Here is a 20759-nt window from a genome sequence, read left to right as displayed (position 1 = left end):
GTCCATTTTCTAAGCTATTCAGTATCACGAGGGAGCTGGAGCCTTTCCCAGCATGCAATGGGCACAGAGCAGGATACACCCTGGACAGGATGCCAGTCCATTACTGGGTCACACAGACACAAACACGCACACACTCACACCGTGCCAATTTTCCCAGAAGCCAATTAACCTACCAGTATGTCTTTGGACTGTGGAAGGAACCCGGAGAACCAGGAGGAAGCCTGCGAGAACATGGGGAGAACATACAATCTCCGTGCAGTTAGCACCGCAGACGTTGAACCCCTGCTTTGTGAGGCAGCAATGCTAACCACTGTGCCACTGCGCAGCCCTGCAACAAGAAATGCACTTTAATCTTTAATCTTACAGTGATGTAATATTTCTAGATTAATTTAGATACTACTAAGGCTAAAATGATCCATTTATTATACATTAAAACTTGGCACCTAAAGTAATCTGTAAAGATTACTCAAAATTACATCTGGTTTAACTCAGCCATGCTTCATCGTGGCCCTGAAGCACTGGCATCTTGTTACTAATGTTCTGCTTTTCATTGATCATAAGAAGCATTTTAATTTCACATTCAGAGCGTGTCTTAAAAATGATCCATGTTGAATGGACCATGAAACATATATCTGTTTGATAGCATTCTTTTCTCAAGAGGAATCTCATCTTGAAATACCCTGAAATTATTTTTTTTTTCTAACAGGCCAGCCAGTTGCAACAGGTATTCTTTTTGGATCTCTTTTTTGTAACTCTCAGTGTAGCCTGGATTGCTGAATCCCTTGAGGAACATATTCTTTTGAACCTCAGGGATTCTGTGCCACATTTAGACAGCTCTGAGTGAATACCAAGGGCAGCTGCTGCAAATTCATACATTTCTCAATTTAGTGCTCAAATCAAATACAACCCAAGAATTAGCATTCTGTTAACAGATGCACACTATTGATTTTTGGTACTAAGTTAGGCTTTGAATTGGTATTTAAGAATAATACTTTAAAAACAAGCACTCCCACAACTGACACTTCATGTCAAATGCCAAATCAACCAACTGAAGTGCAGCAGAGAAATGTGTGAGAAATTGTAAATTCTGTAATACATTCTAAGAAATGATCAAAGTTGATCTGCCATATAAAAGAAAGCCCTTACAAAATATGTGTCCTTTGAAAGTAGAGTACATGGGAGTGCCATAATACAGTGATAGGATCAAATGATATGATGTGCAAATTATACTACTGATATCGTCAAACAAATTGTACATTTTTTAGCAATTGCACCAAGACGTATTTGTAATTTAGGTGTCAACAGCAAGCATCAGACTGAAAGCACTACAGTACCTAACAGAGCACTCTCTAAGGACCTGGATTGTGTCTATATACTGTACTGTAGCTGGGATTTAAAACTCCAGAGCAAGTGGAGGCTGTGTACTCAGTAGCAATGAAACTCTTTCAGTGTGCTATTTTATTTCAAGGATTAACTCTTCAAGTCCTCACTTTAGAAGAGCCACTTTGCAAGCTTCAAGAGAATTTCGAGTTGAATGGCTTGTATAAAAAGGGGGATGTAATTTTAGGTGGAATTTTTGAAGCACATTTAAGAGTAACATACCCACAGCTGACATTCACATCGATACCAGAAAAAATAGAATGCGGAAGGTGAGTTAAATGGACAAAAAAGAATAGCCTTATAGTGTACTATATTATTGTATAAGTTCTCTTAAAGGAACATATTTGTTGAGGGAATTCACACTTTAATGTGAATTCCAACGTCATATCTCTGGGCTGTCTTTTAATCGTTAAATTGTTGTGACTTTGTAATAATTTTCTTGTCTTCTTAAAGATTTTCTTTAGCAGAATATCAGAAAGCACAGGTCATGGCTTTTGCTATTGAGGAAATAAACAGAGACCCTGCTCTTCTCCCTAACATCACACTGGGATACAGGCTGTATGACAACTGTGTGAACCTTCCTGTGGCTCTTCGGGCAGCAACAGCTCTGATCAGCGGAGAGGATGATTCTGTCACTGACTACAGCTGTACAGGGACTCCCCCTGTCTTAGCCATTGTTGGGGATCCTGGTTCTACACATTCTATTGCCATATCAAGAATGCTGGGCCTCTTCTGGGTTCCAATGGTACAGTAAAATGGATTAAAACATGAATTAAAGAGGACTGGAAATTTGATATTCTGAACTTTATTTAAGTGATCAAAACAAAAGTGATTGTTTTACACTTATACATAATCTAAAACTAAATTAAATAACATTTTATGATGTAACTAAATGTTCTTATCACCTGGTGGTGAAATGGAGATCTTATTTTTTCCATCAAAGCAGTAAATGTTTATTTTAATAATGACCATAAAACATCACGTGGAAGCTTTAAGAGAAAGTTTTCAATGAAAAGAATATGCCTGGAATGTAGAGTATATTAAATTACCTGTATAACTTCTACAAGATATGCATATAACAGATTTAGTCTATGTGAACAAATTAGAAAATGCCATAATTACAGCTACACAAAATTTAACCGATTTGTTTAATTATCCGTGAGATTGTTAGATTATTCATGTACATTTGTAACTCTCATCTCTTCAGAGCTATGTGAAATGTTAACTGTTCTATCATTTATTAGATAATTTGAAATATCTCTTCATGTTTTCCAGGTCAGTTATTATGCCACATGCTCCTGCCTCAGCAATAGAATAGAGTTCCCCACTTTCTTCAGGACTATTCCTAGTGATAAGTTCCAAGTCAAAGCCATGGCTGAAATTATCAAGCATTATGGATGGACATGGGTTGGTGTCGTAGCAAGCAATGATGACTATGGTCAGAATGCTGTCAAGAGTTTTATTGAGGAGATAAATAAGTTCGGCTGCATAGCTTTCTCAGAAACTCTCCCCAGTGTTAACTCGAGAGCCAGAATCATGCAAATCATGCAAACCATTGTACAGTCCACAGTGAGAGTCATTGTTGTGTTTTCAGCTGGATCGTATTTTTTTCCATTGGCTCAAGAAGTCGTTCAGCAGAACATCACAGACAGGCAGTGGATTGCAAGTGAAGCCTGGAGCACTTCCGCTGTAATACTTGGTGAAAAAAACTTTGGCTTATTTCTGGGGACATTAGGAATTGCCATCCGCAGGGGAGAAATCCCAGGGCTGGAGAAGTTTCTCCTTGAAGTTCTTCCTGTGTCTGATCCCAAAAATAATTTACTTGGTCAGCTCTGGGAAGCAATATTTAATTGCAAATTTCCAGAAAAAACAGATAAACACAATTCTTCAAGTCTGAAAAGCAGCACAATTTGCACAGGCTCAGAAGACATCAAAAAGACAAAAACTGCTTACAGTGATGTTTCAGAACTGCGGGCTTCCTACAACGTGTATAAAGCAGTGTACGCCTTGGCACACTCCCTGCACAATCTGATGTCCTGTGAGCTTGGAAAAGGGCCCTTTCAGAATAACTCCTGTGCAGACATCACAACTGTGCAGCCCTGGCAGGTGAGATACTTTAATTTACCTTTATATGATATTGAAAAAATATGGCTATGCTCCCAGAATCTGGTTTAATTGTGTATATCTTCTGCTTGTATATCCTACAATTCCTGAATAAATTAATATAACTTTTTAAAGCCTGCTCTGTTAAATTGCATAATGCTTCCATTTTTCTCTCAAGCTGCTGCACTACTTGGCGAGAGTGAACTTCACTACTCACTATGGAGACAGGGTGTCCTTCGATGAAAATGGAGATGTTCTTGCAATCTATGATGTGATCAACTGGCAGAGGGCTGATAACGGGTCTGTGAAAACAGTAACAATCGGTCTGTATGATGAATCAGCTCCTGCTGGACAAGAGCTTACTCTGAATGAAGACAAAATCTTCTGGAACTTTGAACACAACAGCGTAAGTTAACCCAAATTGTTGTTAAATCACTTACTTTTATACACCAAAATTCAACATTTCAGATATGTTTAAAAATATTTATTTGAGTCAATTATTTAAACTTATATTCCATCAATACAAATCATATTAATGTCCCATATAGAGTTTTTTGTAGGTTTGACCTTATTTAGCATCCTTAAATATTTTTAGTTGAAAAAAGATGTACATATATATTTGGAATGTTTTACAGGAGATTGAAGCATACATTCATTATTATTATAAATGTCCTGATGTTTTCATTTTTAACTGGTTTATTTTTTTCTGTTGTGAAACTTCACTCCAAATATATTATTATTTCCTCCTGCTTAGAGAGTATAAAGTATAATACTTTACTACTACCACTTTAATACTGCTACTTTACTAATACTGATACCAACTTAATGCCCAAATTATACACCAATGAATTAAAAGGCTTTTCATCTTCTTCCATTCTGATAATGTTCCAAGAAAATCAGCAAGGCTGTGCTCTTGTGCACAACTCTGAAAGGATGGCAAAACGTATAGGAACATCAGATCACTTATATTGACAATTTTTAATTTTTCCTTATTATTGCTGCCAGAACTGAACACAATATTGTCCTTTCCCAGCCCCCCAGGTCTGTGTGCAGTGAAAGCTGTCAGCCTGGCACCAGGAAGGCAACCAGGAAAGGGGAGCCCCTCTGCTGTTTCGACTGTGTGCCTTGTGCAGAGGGAGAGATCAGCAACCACACAGGTGCTCATCAGACATTCTTTCTTATCTCTACAGTGAAAGAGTAAAAGGAAAGTTAAAAAATAGAGTACTGTTCCTCAAAAGTGTATATAATTTAATTAAATGTATACATACAGTACCACCTATATTTGAGTGTGTTTCAGACCTGTGTAATCAATGCTTCACTTTTTAGTTAATGTAAAGCTTTTAGAGTAACACTGTTTCACAGTAGGTATATTTAAATCTAAAAATAAAAAAATCCAGATTCATCTGAATTCTTTCCAATACTTACTACAGTATACTTCAGATCTAATTAATACTGTATACAGTATGTGTTTTCTATTTTTCATGGAAAACCACAGAACTTGCAGAAAAGGTCACCTTTTTAATATCTCATGCATGCAAATAGTTGCCTCATATATTACTTTTGACTGAATGCAATATTAAGTTTCTTTATAATACTGAATTCAAAATGTATTTTTGTTTCATCCGAAAGGAATGGGATTGATTCTTTATCATAATTACCATATCAAAAAAAGGGTACTGTATGTTTAAAATAATCTTGAACATAATGACTCACTGAAACTCTTCCTCTTTCTTAGGTTTGAACACTCCTATTTGACATAAAAGTAACATCATTGATTACTGTTTTAGGATGTTCAATTTGTAATTTAAACAATTTTTCTTTCAGATTCTATTGATTGTTTCAAATGCTCTCCAGATTTCTGGCCAAACCCAAGCAGAGACCAATGTGTACTGAAGGAAATTGAGTTCCTTTCATATGAAGAGACTTTGGGAATCTCTCTGACAACAATCTCAGTATTTGGAGCATGTATTTCAGCTGCAGTTTTATCTGTGTTCATTTACTACAGGAACACCCCAGTTGTAAGAGCCAACAATTCTGAACTGAGCTTCCCGCTGCTGCTTTCTCTAATACTCTGCTTCCTCTGCTCATTGCTGTTTATTGGTCAGCCACTACACCTCACCTGTATGCTGAGACATGTGGTGTTTGGAATCAGTTTTGTCTTGTGCATATCTTGCATTCTTGTGAAAACCATTGTTGTCATCATGGCCTTCAGAGCCACACTGCCAGACAATAATGTCATGAAGTGGTTTGGTGCTGCTCAGCAGAGAGGCACTGTGTTTGTCTTTACTGTCATCCAGGCTCTGATCTGTATCATATGGCTGAGTACAGCATCTCCTGTGCCTTTTAAAAACACACAGTATCAAAACTCAAAAATCATTTTTGAGTGTAATGTTGGCTCAATAACTGGATTTAGTTGTCTGTTGGTGTACATAGGCTTACTCGCCAGTGTCTGTTTTCTGCTGGCTTTCCTTGCAAGGAACCTGCCTGACAACTTCAATGAAGCCAAGTTCATCACTTTCAGCATGCTCATCTTCTGTGCAGTTTGGATCGCTTTCATACCAGCTTATGTCAGCTCTCCTGGGAAATACTCGGACGCTGTGGAGATTTTTGCCATCTTGGCTTCAAGCTTTGGTCTACTGCTTTCAATTTTTGCTCCAAAATGTTACATCATTCTGCTTCATCCAGAGAAAAATACCAAGAAAGCCCTTATGGGCAGAGCAGACCCAAAGTAAAGAATATTTAATTGTGTTTTCAGCATCGCTGTGTTTTCTGCTATGCCATTTGCCGTGTTTTCAAAGGAAAAAATATTTTAAATTTTCTTATGTATAAGTGAGTTACTGTATGTAGAAAACGTGAGATACCTGACAATAACTGTCCTGTCATTAACACTTACAAAATGACATACTAATGTAGAAAAAGGAACCTATTGGTTTCAAATAAATATTTTAAAAAGATGTTAAATGTGAGTACTGTGTAATAGTGCTATGTGGTGAATTTACAGTACTTTTTCTACAGGCACTGATTATAGCCAAGGTGGACTGCAGTGACTTTATTTGTTACGTTGCCAAATAAAACACAGAAAATACCATAGCATCTTAGCATAGTAACAGATTTACTTATACCTATTCTTATCTCAGAAACACAGCCGTTAAACACACCCAATAAATTCATCAGCATTCCTTGGAGAAAGAAAATGGTGACATTCTAATAACGACTGAGCATTGTGTAAATCTTTGCTGCTGAATATCCATTGCGCTCTTAACGTTATAATACTATGCAACTGAGACGACAAGAGATCCATCCATTTTCTAAGCTATTCAGTATCACGAGGGAGCTGGAGCCTTTCCCAGCATGCAATGGGCACAGAGCAGGATACACCCTGGACAGGATACCAGTCCATTACTGGGTCACACAGACACAAACACGCACACACTCACACCGTGCCAATTTTCCCAGAAGCCAATTAACCTACCAGTATGTCTTTGGACTGTGGAAGGAACCCGGAGAACCAGGAGGAAGCCTGCGAGAACATGGGGAGAACATACAATCTCTGTGCAGTTAGCACCGCAGACGTTGAACCCCTGCTTTGTGAGGCAGCAATGCTAACCACTGTGCCACTGTGCAGCCCTGCAACAAGAAATGCACTTTAATCTTTAATCTTACAGTGATGTAATATTTCTAGATTAATTAGGTACTACTAAGGCTAAAATGATCCATTTATTATACATTAAAACTTGGCACCTAAAGTAATCTGTAAAGATTACTCAAAATTACATCTGGTTTAACTCAGCCATGCTTCATCGTGGCCCTGAAGCACTGGCATCTTGTTACTAATGTTCTGCTTTTCATTGATCATAAGAAGCATTTTAATTTCACATTCAGGGCATGTCATAAAAATGATCCATGTTGAATGGACCATGAAACATATATCTGTTTGATAGCTCTCTTTTCTCAAGAGGAATCTCATCTTGAAATACCCTGAAATTATTTTTTTCTCTAACAGGCTGTGTAAAGGTGCCGGCCAGTTGCAACAGGTATTCTTTTTGGATCTCTTTTTTGTAACTCTCAGTGTAGCCTGGATTGCTGAATCCCTTGAGGAACATATTCTTTTGAACCTCAGGGATTCTGTGCCACATTTAGACAGCTCTGAGTGAATACCAAGGGCAGCCGCTGCAAATTCATACATTTCCCAATTTAGTGCTCAAATCAAATACAACCTAGGAATTAGCATTCTGTTAACAGATGCACACTATTGATTTTTTGTACGTATTTAGGCTTTGAATTGGTATTTAAGAAAAATCCTTTAAAAACAAGCACTCCCACAACTGACACTTCATGTCAAATGTCAAATCAACCCACTGAAGTGCAGCAGAGAAATGTGTGAGAAATTGTAAATTCTGTAATACATTCTAAGAAATGATCAAAGTTGATCTGCTATATAAAAGAAAGCCCTTACAAAATATGTGTCCTTTGAAAGTAGAGTATATGGCAGTGCCATAATACAGTGATAGGATCAAATGATATGATGTGCAAATTATACTACTGATATCGTCAAAGAAATTGTACATTTTTTAGCAATTGCACCAAGACGTATTTGTAATTTAGCTGTCAACAGCAAGCGTCAGACTGAAAGCACTACAGTACCTAACAGAGCACTCTCTAAGGACCTGGATTGTGTCTATATACTGTAGCTGGGATTTAAAACTCCAGAGCAAGTGGAGGCTGTGTACTCAGTAGCAATGAAACTCTTTCAGTGTGCTATTTTATTTCAAGGATTAACTCTTCAAGTCCTCACTTTAGAAGAGCCACTTTGCAAGCTTCAAGAGAATTTCGAGTTGAATGGCTTGTATAAAAAGGGGGATGTAATTTTAGGTGGAATTTTTGAAGCACATTTAAGAGTAACATACCAACAGCTGACATTCACATCGATACCAGAAAAAATAGAATGCGGAAGGTGAGTTAAATGGACAAAAAAGAATGGCCTTTATAGTGTACTATATTATTGTATAAGTTCTCTTAAAACGTCTTAAAGGAACATATATGTTGAGGGAATTCACACTTTAATGTGAATTCCAACGTCATATCTCTGGGCTGTCTTTTAATCGTTAAATTGTTGTGACTTTGCAATACTTTTCTTGTCTTCTTAAAGATTTTCTTTAGCAGAATATCAGAAAGCACAGGTCATGGCTTTTGCTATTGAGGAAATAAACAGAGACCCTGCTCTTCTCCCTAACATCACACTGGGATACAGGCTGTATGACAACTGTGTGAACCTTCCTGTGGCTCTTCGAGCAGCAACAGCTCTGATCAGCGGAGAGGATGATTCTGTCACTGACTACAGCTGTACAGGGACCCCCCCTGTCTTAGCCATTGTTGGGGATCCTGGTTCTACACATTCTATTGCCATATCAAGAATGCTGGGCCTCTTCCGGGTTCCAATGGTACAGTAAAATGGATTAAAACATGAATTAAAGAGGATTGGAAATTTGATATTCTGAACTTTATTTAAGTGATCAAAACAAAAGTGATTGTTTTATGCTTCTACATAATCTAAAACTAAATTAAATAACATTTTATGATGTAACTAAATGTTCTTATCACCTGGTGGTGAAATGGAAATCTTATTTTTTTCCATCAAAGCAGTAAATGTTTATTTTAATAATGACCATAAAACATTACGTTGGAGCTATAAGAGAAAGTATTCAATGAAAAGAATATGTCTGAAATGTAGAGTATATTAAATTACCTGGGCTCATATATACTGTAATGCTCAAATTTTATAATGCTCAAACTTCTACAAGCTATGCAGATAACAGATTTAGTCTATGTGAACAAATTAGAAAATGCCATAAATACAGCTACACAGAATTTAACCAATTTGTTTAATTATCCGTGAGATTGTTAGATTATTCATGTACATTTGTAACTCTCATCTCTTCAGAGCTATGTGAAATGTTAACTGTTCTATCATTTATTAGATAATTTGAAATATCTCTTCATGTTTTCCAGGTCAGTTATTATGCCACATGCTCCTGCCTCAGCAATAGAATAGAGTTCCCCACTTTCTTCAGGACTATTCCTAGTGATAAGTTCCAAGTCAAAGCCATGGCTGAAATTATCAAGCATTATGGATGGACATGGGTTGGTGTCGTAGCAAGCAATGATGACTATGGTCAGAATGCTGTCAAGAGTTTTATTGAGGAGATAAATAAGTTCGGCTGCATAGCTTTCTCAGAAACTCTCCCCAGTGTTAACTCGAGAGCCAGAATCATGCAAATCATGCAAACCATTGTACAGTCCACAGTGAGAGTCATTGTTGTGTTTTCAGCTGGATCGTATTTTTTTCCATTGGCTCAAGAAGTCGTTCAGCAGAACATCACAGACAGGCAGTGGATTGCAAGTGAAGCCTGGAGCACTTCCGCTGTAATACTTGGTGAAAAAAACTTTGGCTTATTTCTGGGGACATTAGGAATTGCCATCCGCAGGGGAGAAATCCCAGGGCTGGAGAAGTTTCTCCTTGAAGTTCTTCCTGTGTCTGATCCCAAAAATAATTTACTTGGTCAGCTCTGGGAAGCAATATTTAATTGCAAATTTCCAGAAAAAACAGATAAACACAATTCTTCAAGTCTGAAAAGCAGCACAATTTGCACAGGCTCAGAAGACATCAGAAAGACAAAAACTGAATACAGTGATGTTTCAGAACTGCGGGCTTCCTACAACGTGTATAAAGCAGCGTACGCCTTGGCACACTCCCTGCACAATCTGATGTCCTGTGAGCCTGGAAAAGGGCCCTTTCAGAATAACTCCTGTGCAGACATCGCAACTGTGCAGCCCTGGCAGGTGAGATACTTTAATTTACCTTTATATGATATTGAAAAAATATGGATATGCTCCCAGAATCTGGTTTAACTGTGTATATCTTCTGCTTGTATATCCTAGAATTCCTGAATAAATTAATATAACTTTTTAAAGTCTGCTCTCTTAAATTGCATAATGCTTCCATTTTTCTCTCAAGCTTCTGCACTACCTGGCGAGAGTCAACTTCACTACTCACTATGGAGACAGGGTGTCCTTCGATGAGAACGGAGATGCTCTTGCAATCTATGATGTGATCAACTGGCAGAGGGCCGATGACGGGTCTGTGAAAACAGTAACAATCGGTCTGTTTGATGAATCAGCTCCTGCTGGACAACAGCTCACTCTGAATGAAGACAAAATCTTCTGGAACTTTGAATCTCAACATGTAAGTCACGCCTAACATTTACAGTAAAAATAATATTCTAATTCAGTTCTACTTTCTGTTTACTTTGTATTTTAATATCTTAATTATTTTTTCAGAACTGCTTAATTAGATCACTAGACAATTTAGAAATTTGTAATAATTAAATGATTTAAATATATCATACACAATCAAATTTCAAAGTGCAGATTAAATTAGTCCTAAGAACATAAGATATGCAACGTTTTGAGAATTGTTAGATTGAGTTTAGCAAGCTGTGGTCCCTTCCCCAGCCCCCCAGGTCTGTGTGCAGTGAAAGCTGTCAGCCTGGCACCAGGAAGGCAACCAGGAAAGGGGAGCCCCTCTGCTGTTTCGACTGTGTGCCTTGTGCAGAGGGAGAGATCAGCAACCACACAGGTGAGCAGCCAGGCACAGATTTAGATCTTTTATATCTAACTGATATAAAATAATGTTTCTGGTTTATTTTTTATATTTTGTTTGTGTTTTAAAAATGTCTCCACAGCTTCTAGATCGTGGTTTTCTCAGTGATAAAGCCTTTCATACAAGACAAAACTTTCTGGCCAAAGGTCATTGATTAAGGGATATTTTTCAACATTACATATTTCTTAAAAAAGCAATTCAGTACTGCCGATAATTATAAATAACATTTCTGTTTTTTTGTATTTATACTGCAACACTAAAATAATTATATTCTTTCTTTTAGATTCAATAGAGTGTTTCAAATGCCCAGCAGATTACTGGTCGAACCGAAGAGGAGACCAGTGTGTGCCAAAGGAAATCGAGTTTCTCACATACAAAGAGCCTTTAGGAATCTCATTGACAACAATCTCAGTGCTAGGGGGTTGTATTTCAGCTTCGGTTTTAGTTGTGTTCATTTACTACAGGAACACTCCTATTGTAAGAGCCAACAATTCTGAACTGAGCTTCCTGCTGCTGCTTTCTCTAATACTCTGCTTCCTCTGCTCATTGCTGTTTATTGGTCAGCCACTGCACCTCACCTGTATGCTGAGACATGTTGTGTTTGGGATCAGTTTTGTCTTGTGCATATCTTGCATTCTTGTGAAAACCATTGTTGTCATCATGGCCTTCAGAGCCACACTGCCAGACAATAATGTCATGAAGTGGTTTGGTGCTGCTCAGCAGAGAGGCACTGTGTTTGTCTTTACTGTCATCCAGGCTCTGATCTGTATCATATGGCTGAGTACAGCATCCCCTGTGCCTTTTAAAAACACACAGTATCAAAACTCAAAAATCATTTTTCAGTGTAATGTTGGCTCAATAACTGGATTTAGTTTCCTGCTGGGGTACATAGGCTTGCTAGCCAGTGTCTGCTTTCTGCTGGCTTTCCTTGCAAGGAACCTGCCTGATAACTTCAATGAAGCCAAGTTCATCACTTTCAGCATGCTCATCTTCTGTGCAGTTTGGATCACTTTCATACCAGCTTATGTCAGCTCTCCTGGGAAATACTCGGACGCTGTGGAGATTTTTGCCATCTTGGCTTCAAGCTTTGGTCTCCTCATTGCAATATTTGCACCAAAATGTTACATCATTCTGCTTCATCCTGAGAAAAACACCAAAAAAGCCCTTATGGGTAGAGCTACTCCTAAGTTATAAATATATAAACCAACTTCCTTAATTACTGGTGTTTATGATTGATTTTGGGACATTTTCAAATTTCATTGGTTTAAGTTATGTGTTTTAAAATGGTTTGCAAAATGTGGCCACTGGAGAAAAATAATAATTTACTGTACTGTAACTTTTACTTGACTCACAAATTGTTTAATGTTTTTGATTATTTAATGTGGTGTAACATACAGTAACTTACTTTAACAGGACACAATTAAGATTAACTTCACGACTTAATGTCATCCATAAAGAGGACTGACCTCTTCCTTCGATTGATTTCACATTTTTATGTGTCTGCTCTTTGTTTATACTGGTAGCTTTCTGCTACTGTATAGTGAGAGTTATTCAGTCTGATAGTCAGTAAATGTAAAGGTAACTCAGTTCAGAAATCAACTGAGAAAGAGATATCGTTAAACCTTACTGCTTGCCTAATGGAGGGATCTCACCTATAAACATTTTCACATGATTTTCCTCTGTCAGGCTGGAACCTGGTTTCTTTCTCCTTTCCCTGTACCTCACTGCTGGGCCTGGATGACTGAACCCCTGAGGACTGTGCTCTCCTGAAGCCAGAGTACCTCAGTGCTTCACTACAGTCGCTCTCACTGCAGTCTGGCTGCTCTGAGTGAACAGCATCTGATGAAGAAGCACACACACCTTTCCGCTCAAATCAGATGACATTCTGTAATTTACATTGCATGAAAGGAGATAATACTATGTTTTCAAATGTACTGGTAAAAATGATAAATCATCTTAAAATATGTTATTAAAATAACATTAAAATATGTTACTTTAATTACATCTCTCAGATGTGGGCACTGAGCATGCTGTTTCACAATAAAACTGTTCTAATATTATTCTGAAACTGTCTTCATCATAGCACACATCATTTAGAACAAGCTAAAAATACATATTAATTAACAAGAAAGGCTTACAGTATATTGAAGAATGTACAAATATTTTAACATACTATTAATACATTACAAATGTTTAAATATCAAGTTGAAATGGCATAATTTATAGACATACTGTAACTAAAGGAAGCAATAATAGATTGGGTAGATGTATGAAAAAGTGTGAGGCACTACAAGCAAACGTTCCACTGCTATTTTTGATTAGTTCTGAAAATACTTTTGAGGAATTATTGAGGCTAAATTGCATTTTTTAAATTGTCTTTAAACATATATACAAGATAGTTCTGTAATTCAGTGCCATCATTTAATTAATATTAACTTGAGGCTATGAAAAGCAAAATGATGTAACTGACTTTTGAAATTTGTGATGTCATTTGGATCAGTTTTGCCACAATATGTTTGTATCATTCAACGTGATTTAGCTGTGGGATATCACCCAGCATCATATTAAAAAAAAAAATACATCTCACTCTCTAAGGAGCTGGATATTGTCTATATAGCAAAGGGTTTCTTAACATCACACCAGTTTAAGGTGTGTTTTCGGCAGCCATGAAAATCATTCAGTGTGTTTTTGACTTACTTATATTAGCTCTTCAAGTTCTCAGTTTGAAACAACCTATTTGTAAAATTCAAGGCAAATTTGAATTGAATGGGTTGTATAAAAATGGAGATATAGTGCTGGGGGGAATATTTGAAGCCCATTTTGCAGTAACCTATCCAGAATTGCATTTTAGATCAAAACCAGACCAGCTGAAATGCAAGAGGTGAGTTCATAGAGACATCTGTGAAAAGCATTGTTATACAATGTACAGATTTACTTTATCTTTTGGCAATCTTGAAATACCATAGTTCAGAAAATTAAGATGAAATTGCTGTTTTTTTCTTCTCTCAGCTTTTCTGTGCTAGCATTTCAGGAGGCACAGACCATGATTTTTGCTATTGAGGAAATAAACAGAGATCCTGCTCTTCTCCCTAACATCACACTGGGATACAGGCTGTATGACAACTGTGAGAATCTGGGAGTAGCTCTTAGGGCAGCAACAGCTCTGATCAGCGGAGAGGAGGACTCCTTTACTGACTACAGCTGTACAGGGACCCCCCCTGTCTTAGCCATTGTTGGGGATCCTGGGTCAACAAATTCTATCGCTGTGTCAAGATTACTGGGCCACTTCCAGGTTCCAATGGTAAAGAAAATACTCAATGATAATAGGTGTAGAAAAATAGAAGAATATCCATATTATATCAATAATCCTAATCCGAATTATTATTTGCCCATATACAATAAATGCAAAATTCAATTATACTGCTTTTATTTACTAAATGTATACAGTATATTTTCATTACCATGAAATGGATCTCACTTCTTTACACTGTTATTAACAACATTAAATGTATATTTTTATATTAAAACTCTTCTAAATATTATTTTTAGAAGTGTTTTAAAATCAGAAATGAAAATCCATGTGAATATTTGGCTTTACATGAGTATTTTTCCAATTAAAATACATAGCATGCTAAAATTATTGTTTAAAACATATTTTTCAGTCATATTCTACAATAATAGGAAAAATAATAGGAAAATTGCCCTAAAAATAAGGCAAATTGTATGAGAACTGATATGTATTTTCTATTTCTATATTTGCAAAATTAAGCTTCACTTCATTTTCTTTCTGTTTGCATTTGTGTCTTTTTCAGGTCAGTTATTTTGCTACTTGTTCTTGCCTGAGCAACAGAAAAGAGTTCCCTTCATTCTTCAGGACAATTCCAAGTGATGCCTTTCAAGTCAAAGCCATGGTTCAAATTATCAAGCATTACGGATGGACATGGGTTGGAGCCATAGCAAGCAGTGATGACTACGGTCAGAGTGCTATTAAGAGCTTTATTGAGGAGGTAAACAAGTTTGGTTGTATAGCCTTCTCAGAAACTCTCCACAGTGTACTTTCAAAGGCTAGAGTACTTCAAATTCTGCAAATTATTAAACAGTCCACAGCGCGAGTCATTGTTGTGTTCTCTCAAGGAGCTTACTTTATTCCTTTGGCTCTAGAAATTGCTCGCCATAACATCACCGATAGGCAGTGGATTGCCAGCGAAGCCTGGACTACCTCAACTGTAATACTCAGGGAGGAAAACTTCCACTCATTTGGAGGGACAATAGGAATTGCAATTCGCAGGGGAGAAATCCCAGGGCTTAAAGAATTTCTCCTTCAGGCTCACCCTGTGTCTGACCCCAAAAACAATTTTATCAACCTGTTCTGGGAAAGCTTGTTTGACTGTAAATTACAAGACATACAAAAATATAATTCTTCATCTGAAGATGGGAATAAAATCTGTACAGGATATGAAGACATTAATAGTATAGAGACTTTATACAGTGATGTGTCAGAACTGCGGACTGCCTATACTGTGTATAAAGCAGTGTACGCCTTGGCACACGCCCTGGACAATCTGATGTCCTGTGAGCCTGGAAAAGGGCCCTTTCAGAATAACTCCTGTGCAGACATCACAACTGTGCAGCCCTGGCAGGTGAGATACATTTTATAATACTGTTTTATTGCTTTAGGCTCTTGAAACATTCTCCATAGGTTCCATATTTCCTAAAGTTTTTATAATGTACGAATTTGCTCTGAATATGTAAAATGCAAATTATGTATATACGTTTATTTATCATCAGGCTGCAATTTAATACAATTAAAATCTGTTTATTGTATATTCTGCTCTTAAGTATTTTGGTTTTATTTTAAGGTGAGTACTTAAAAAAAATAACAATGTAAGAGAACTTTTCAAAGAGCCTGTTGTGCTTAGTTGTTTGATTGTGTTTCATTCATCACATGTATTTTTCTCCCAGCTGCTGCAGTACCTGGCGAGAGTGAACTTCACTACTCACTATGGAGACAGGGTGTCCTTCGATGAGAACGGAGATGCTCTTGCAATCTATGATGTGATGAACTGGCAGAGGGCCGATGACGGGGCTGTGAAAAGAGTAACAATTGGTCTGTATGATGAATCAGCTCCTGCTGGACGAGAGCTCTCACTGAATGAAGACAAAATCTTCTGGAACTTTGAATCTAAAACTGTAAGTTATTATCCATGTCAAACTTTATATTGTGCCCTATGGTAAGATCACTTTAAAATGTACTGGGAGAGTATCACTAAACAAATCTCATTTCCTTTTCTGAAAACTGCATCTATAGTTCGTGAAAAGTCCTAATGTTTGGTAATGTTATATTACCAAACATGTAGAATCAATTATAATTTTCTGTAAAAGCAGCAAAACCTTCAGCATTGAAATACTTATTCACAAGAACATCACAAGACATACACTGAGAAGCTGTTTCATTCATTTTCACAGCATGATCTGAATACGCTGTTGTTTCTGCTAGCCCCCCAGGTCTGTGTGCAGTGAAAGCTGTCAGCCTGGCACCTGGAAGGCAACCAGGAAAGGGGAGCCCCTCTGCTGTTTTGACTGTGTGCCTTGTGCAGAGGGAGAGATCAGCAACCACACAGGCAAGCTTTTTAGATCTTTATTTATAATTAGTACATATATGCCGCATGAAGTATATAATAGTATTTTTTTTCCGAAAGACCACTAGTTGGAACCCATGACACCTGTTACGTTTCTCTTTTTTCTCCTCTGTTTTTCTGAATCACATATTTTGTATTCCTTGTTATTAAAACAAGAAGATACAAAGTCGCAGTATTATTTTTCTTCTTCTTCTATTGTATAACTGAAATCAAATATTTTCCTTTTTTTAGATTCAGTAGAGTGTTTCAAATGCCCACCGGATTACTGGTCAAACTCAAAAAGAGACCAGTGTGTGCCAAAGGAAATCGAGTTTCTTTCATATGAGGAGACCTTGGGAATCTCATTGACAACAATCTCAGTCTTAGGAGCATGTATTTCAGTTGCAGTTTTATCTGTGTTCATTTTCTATAGGAACACCCCTGTTGTAAGAGCCAACAATTCTGAACTGAGCTTCCTGCTGCTGCTTTCTCTAATACTCTGCTTCCTCTGCTCATTGCTGTTTATTGGTCAGCCACTACACCTCACCTGTATGCTGAGACATGTTGTGTTTGGAATCAGTTTTGTCTTGTGCATATCTTGCATTCTTGTGAAAACCATTGTTGTCATCATGGCCTTCAGAGCCACACTGCCAGACAATAATGTCATGAAGTGGTTTGGTGCTGCACAACAAAGAGGCACTGTTTTTGTCTTTACTGTCATCCAGGCTCTGATCTGTATCATATGGCTGAGTACAGCATCCCCTGTGCCTTTTAAAAACACACAGTATCAAAACTCAAAAATCATTTTTCAGTGTAATGTTGGCTCAATAACTGGATTTAGTTTCCTGCTGGGGTACATAGGCTTGCTAGCCAGTGTCTGCTTTCTGCTGGCTTTCCTTGCAAGGAACCTGCCTGATAACTTCAATGAAGCCAAGTTCATCACTTTCAGCATGCTCATCTTCTGTGCAGTTTGGATCACTTTCATACCAGCTTATGTCAGCTCTCCTGGGAAATACTCGGACGCTGTGGAGATTTTTGCCATCTTGGCTTCAAGCTTTGGTCTCCTGCTTTCAATTTTTGCTCCAAAATGTTACATTATTCTGCTTCATCCAGAGAAAAATACCAAAAAGGCTCTTATGGGAAGGGCAGGTCCAAAGAAATGAATATATAAATTCAATTTCTGTACTGTGGGTTTTAATTGTCTTTGCTGTCATAGTTTTTTGCACATATGCTTACACTGAAGGATATCTTTTTATAGTTATTTTATTAACTGTGACCACTGCAGAATAATATTAATTTAATGTAATTTATAGCTGTTAACGTCATGTTGGTGAAAAAATTATTATTGCTTCTGTGAAATGGTATTCTTAGTGAAAATTATCATGAATTTCTAGTCAAGCTATAGTTTCCATTAACAGCAAATGATATGCAGTAGGGGTTCTGAGACTGAAACTCCCCCTTTTCAGAAAATATATTTGTAGCATTGTAGTCTATACATTTATTGTGAAATAAAACTTCTGATTGTTACAAAAACTTCCAACTGATTTTTCTATATTATATTATAGGCACAACTCCACCCTGAGCTTTATTGGATCAGATCAATTCATGAAATATCAATAAAAAACTGTATGGGTGCAGTTCTTGGTGCAAAAAGTTTGACAAGTTTCTGGGGTCTCCCAAGTCCACGGAGGGTCTGTAAGACCCTGACTGAACACGACAGACGTACTGTACAAGCAAAACAGTGACCCCTGCAAAGCTGGAGCGCTAGAAGGCAAAAGTAAGACTCCAATGGCTTCTTATAGAAGACAGAAGGCTGAGCTGAACAACTGCCAGAGCTGTGATTCATACTGAATTGGCCTTCTCCCATATATTGGAAAAGATCAGAACATCACATCAAAACACATTTTTCTAATTGCATATAAAAGTTTCGTTGAAATATGAGGCTCTAGTCTCACTGTACATCTGTCCATTTTCTAACTGTTTACTCCTTGTGAGGGTTGCGATGGTAACCGTTAACTAGGCTGCAGGGCAGGACAGGGGAGTGCCCTTCCTTTTCTCCAGCTCCTGCTGCAGGATCCCTGTATTTTATCTCAATGGGAAATCCAGAAACATACAGTAAAATAATTCATTTTTAATACAGGTGAAGAGAATTATGTGGTGTAATACAACTCAGTCTAGCATGATATCAGCATCTGATTTATTTTACATGGTATTTAACATAAGAGAGTGGAACCCAAGACTGAACCATAGCAAGGGAAGGGGGGTCTCAAATCGTTCTGTTCTGGGCAGTGTTTTTTCTGCATTTGCAGTATATTCACAACATTGCCTAGGCAAGGGGCAACTCTCATAACCACCTTTATGGCAGCAGCATCTTCTTATACTCAGCAGAACCTGTTTTCTCATCAGTAATAACAGAACTGCAGCTTAGTTTCAAAACAATTCAGTGGTATTTATGTGAACAGCACTTTTTCAGTAAAAATAACTTGAACTGCAACATTTGTAACACTCACAGAATTACTACCTTAAGTAAGACAAAACTGCAGCATGTCATAATTTATAAATATCTTGACATCTCCTCGGGCAGTGTTTCAGATTCACAAGCTTTAACAAATTACAAGCTACATTCAACTCTAAATGCTGTTTCTTTTATTACAACAATCTTTATTTCACATGTTCCTCTAGGTATACAGTAATCTAAATGTGTGTATTCCTCATCTTGCTATACTGTATACTGGTATGTATGTTGTTTATAGAATGGCATCCACAGCTGTTCTTTGTTAACATTATACTGTAGCTTTCTGATATAAGATTTATCATTGGTGTCTCCTATTGGAATCACCTTAATTAGCTCCATAATTAGCTACATAATACAAGAATGCTCCACTGTTTAACATTACTTTATAAGTACTGTACTTTTTAAAATGTCAAAGAAGGTAGCCGCATCAGCATGTGTAGGCTGCAAAGAAACAGGTAAAGGTTTATTCTATGCCGAAAGAAAAATAAAAGAAACACAACATTCCAGCTGTGTAGCCTTCTTCAGGTGAAGTCTCTTTTCCTTTCCTTTCAGCATGGAGTAAACTTTGTCCTGTTCCTTGTTCAAATTTCTAAGACAATGATGTACTGAAGCCAGAATGAAAACCACAGTGACTCCAACAAAGCTAGAATGAACGCATTCTAGGCATTTATCCTGAGGTCTTTACTGGCCTCATCTGTGTTGATAATTTGGCTGTTACAGGTTTTGGGAAATTATTCAATTTAATAGTCAGTATACAATATGCTAGACACTCAAACTGTGAGAGAGACTGATTAACCTGACTGCTTGCCTTGATAGGGGATCTCACCTATAAACATTTTCATATGAATTTCCTCTGTCAGGCTCAGTGAAATGTCAGAGCCAGGAACCTGGTTTCTTTCTCCTTTCCCTGTACCTCACTGCTGGGCATGGATGACTGAACCCCTGAGGACTGTGCTCTCCTGAAGCCAGAGTACCTCGGTGCTTCACTAAAGTCACTCTCACTGCAGTCTCACACACACCTTGCAGCTCAAATCAGATGACATTCTAATACTTGATTGCATCAATATACAGTAGATGATTAATTTTAATTTTTTCTAAAGTAGCACTTTTCATAGCTGTAAACCCATAAATGTGGAGGAAAAAAGTTTCTTTTTTATCAGCAGCTATTCTCATTCATGAAGTCATGTCTTTGTATCAAAGTGTGGTCCTGAGGAAATCCTGAGGAATACTTGAAAATTACAGAATCTTGTTGATACTGAATTAAATTAACTTCAGTAATTTCCATTATGTTAAAGCAGAGAATTACTTAATTTCCATATTTATTTCAAACTTAAATTTGTCAATCTTAACTCTTACGTAATTTCATCATATTCAAATTTGTTCATATAAAATTTTCCATCTTGAGGAATACTGAAAGACTACATTGTATACAGATTGTTTATGAAATCTGCATGCTTGTGACTCTCCTCAGAAAGATGGACTA

General features: G+C 37.3%; 3 protein-coding genes across 3 annotated transcripts; all 3 read left to right on the top strand.

Moving 5' to 3' along the window:
• The first annotated feature begins 177 nt into the window (after positions 1-177).
• LOC148837007 (extracellular calcium-sensing receptor-like) lies at positions 178-6215 on the top strand. Its single transcript, XM_088914238.1, has 8 exons — positions 178-289; positions 707-724; positions 1469-1649; positions 1834-2125; positions 2656-3486; positions 3662-3889; positions 4517-4640; positions 5338-6215. Exons 1-8 carry the CDS (start codon positions 178-180, stop codon positions 6213-6215), a joined length of 2664 nt encoding a protein of 887 aa, XP_088770364.1.
• A 2082-nt stretch (positions 6216-8297) lies between these two features.
• LOC148837006 (extracellular calcium-sensing receptor-like) lies at positions 8298-12337 on the top strand. Its single transcript, XM_088914235.1, has 6 exons — positions 8298-8437; positions 8633-8924; positions 9493-10323; positions 10499-10726; positions 10996-11119; positions 11427-12337. Exons 2-6 carry the CDS (start codon positions 8667-8669, stop codon positions 12335-12337), a joined length of 2352 nt encoding a protein of 783 aa, XP_088770361.1. The 5' UTR covers positions 8298-8437; positions 8633-8666.
• Positions 12338-13809: 1472 nt separating this feature from the next.
• Positions 13810-17924, top strand: LOC148837005 (extracellular calcium-sensing receptor-like). The gene is made up of 6 exons (XM_088914234.1): positions 13810-14024; positions 14153-14444; positions 14956-15783; positions 16106-16333; positions 16641-16764; positions 17014-17924. Exons 1-6 carry the CDS (start codon positions 13810-13812, stop codon positions 17922-17924), a joined length of 2598 nt encoding a protein of 865 aa, XP_088770360.1.
• Positions 17925-20759: the final 2835 nt, after the last annotated feature.

Source organism: Atractosteus spatula, chromosome 4, assembly GCF_055471065.1.
Source record: "Atractosteus spatula isolate fAtrSpa1 chromosome 4, fAtrSpa1.hap1, whole genome shotgun sequence".
Taxonomy (NCBI): domain Eukaryota; kingdom Metazoa; phylum Chordata; class Actinopteri; order Semionotiformes; family Lepisosteidae; genus Atractosteus; species Atractosteus spatula.
Note: the sequence above shows the minus strand (reverse complement) of the source record. Positions and strands in the feature narration are given on the sequence as shown.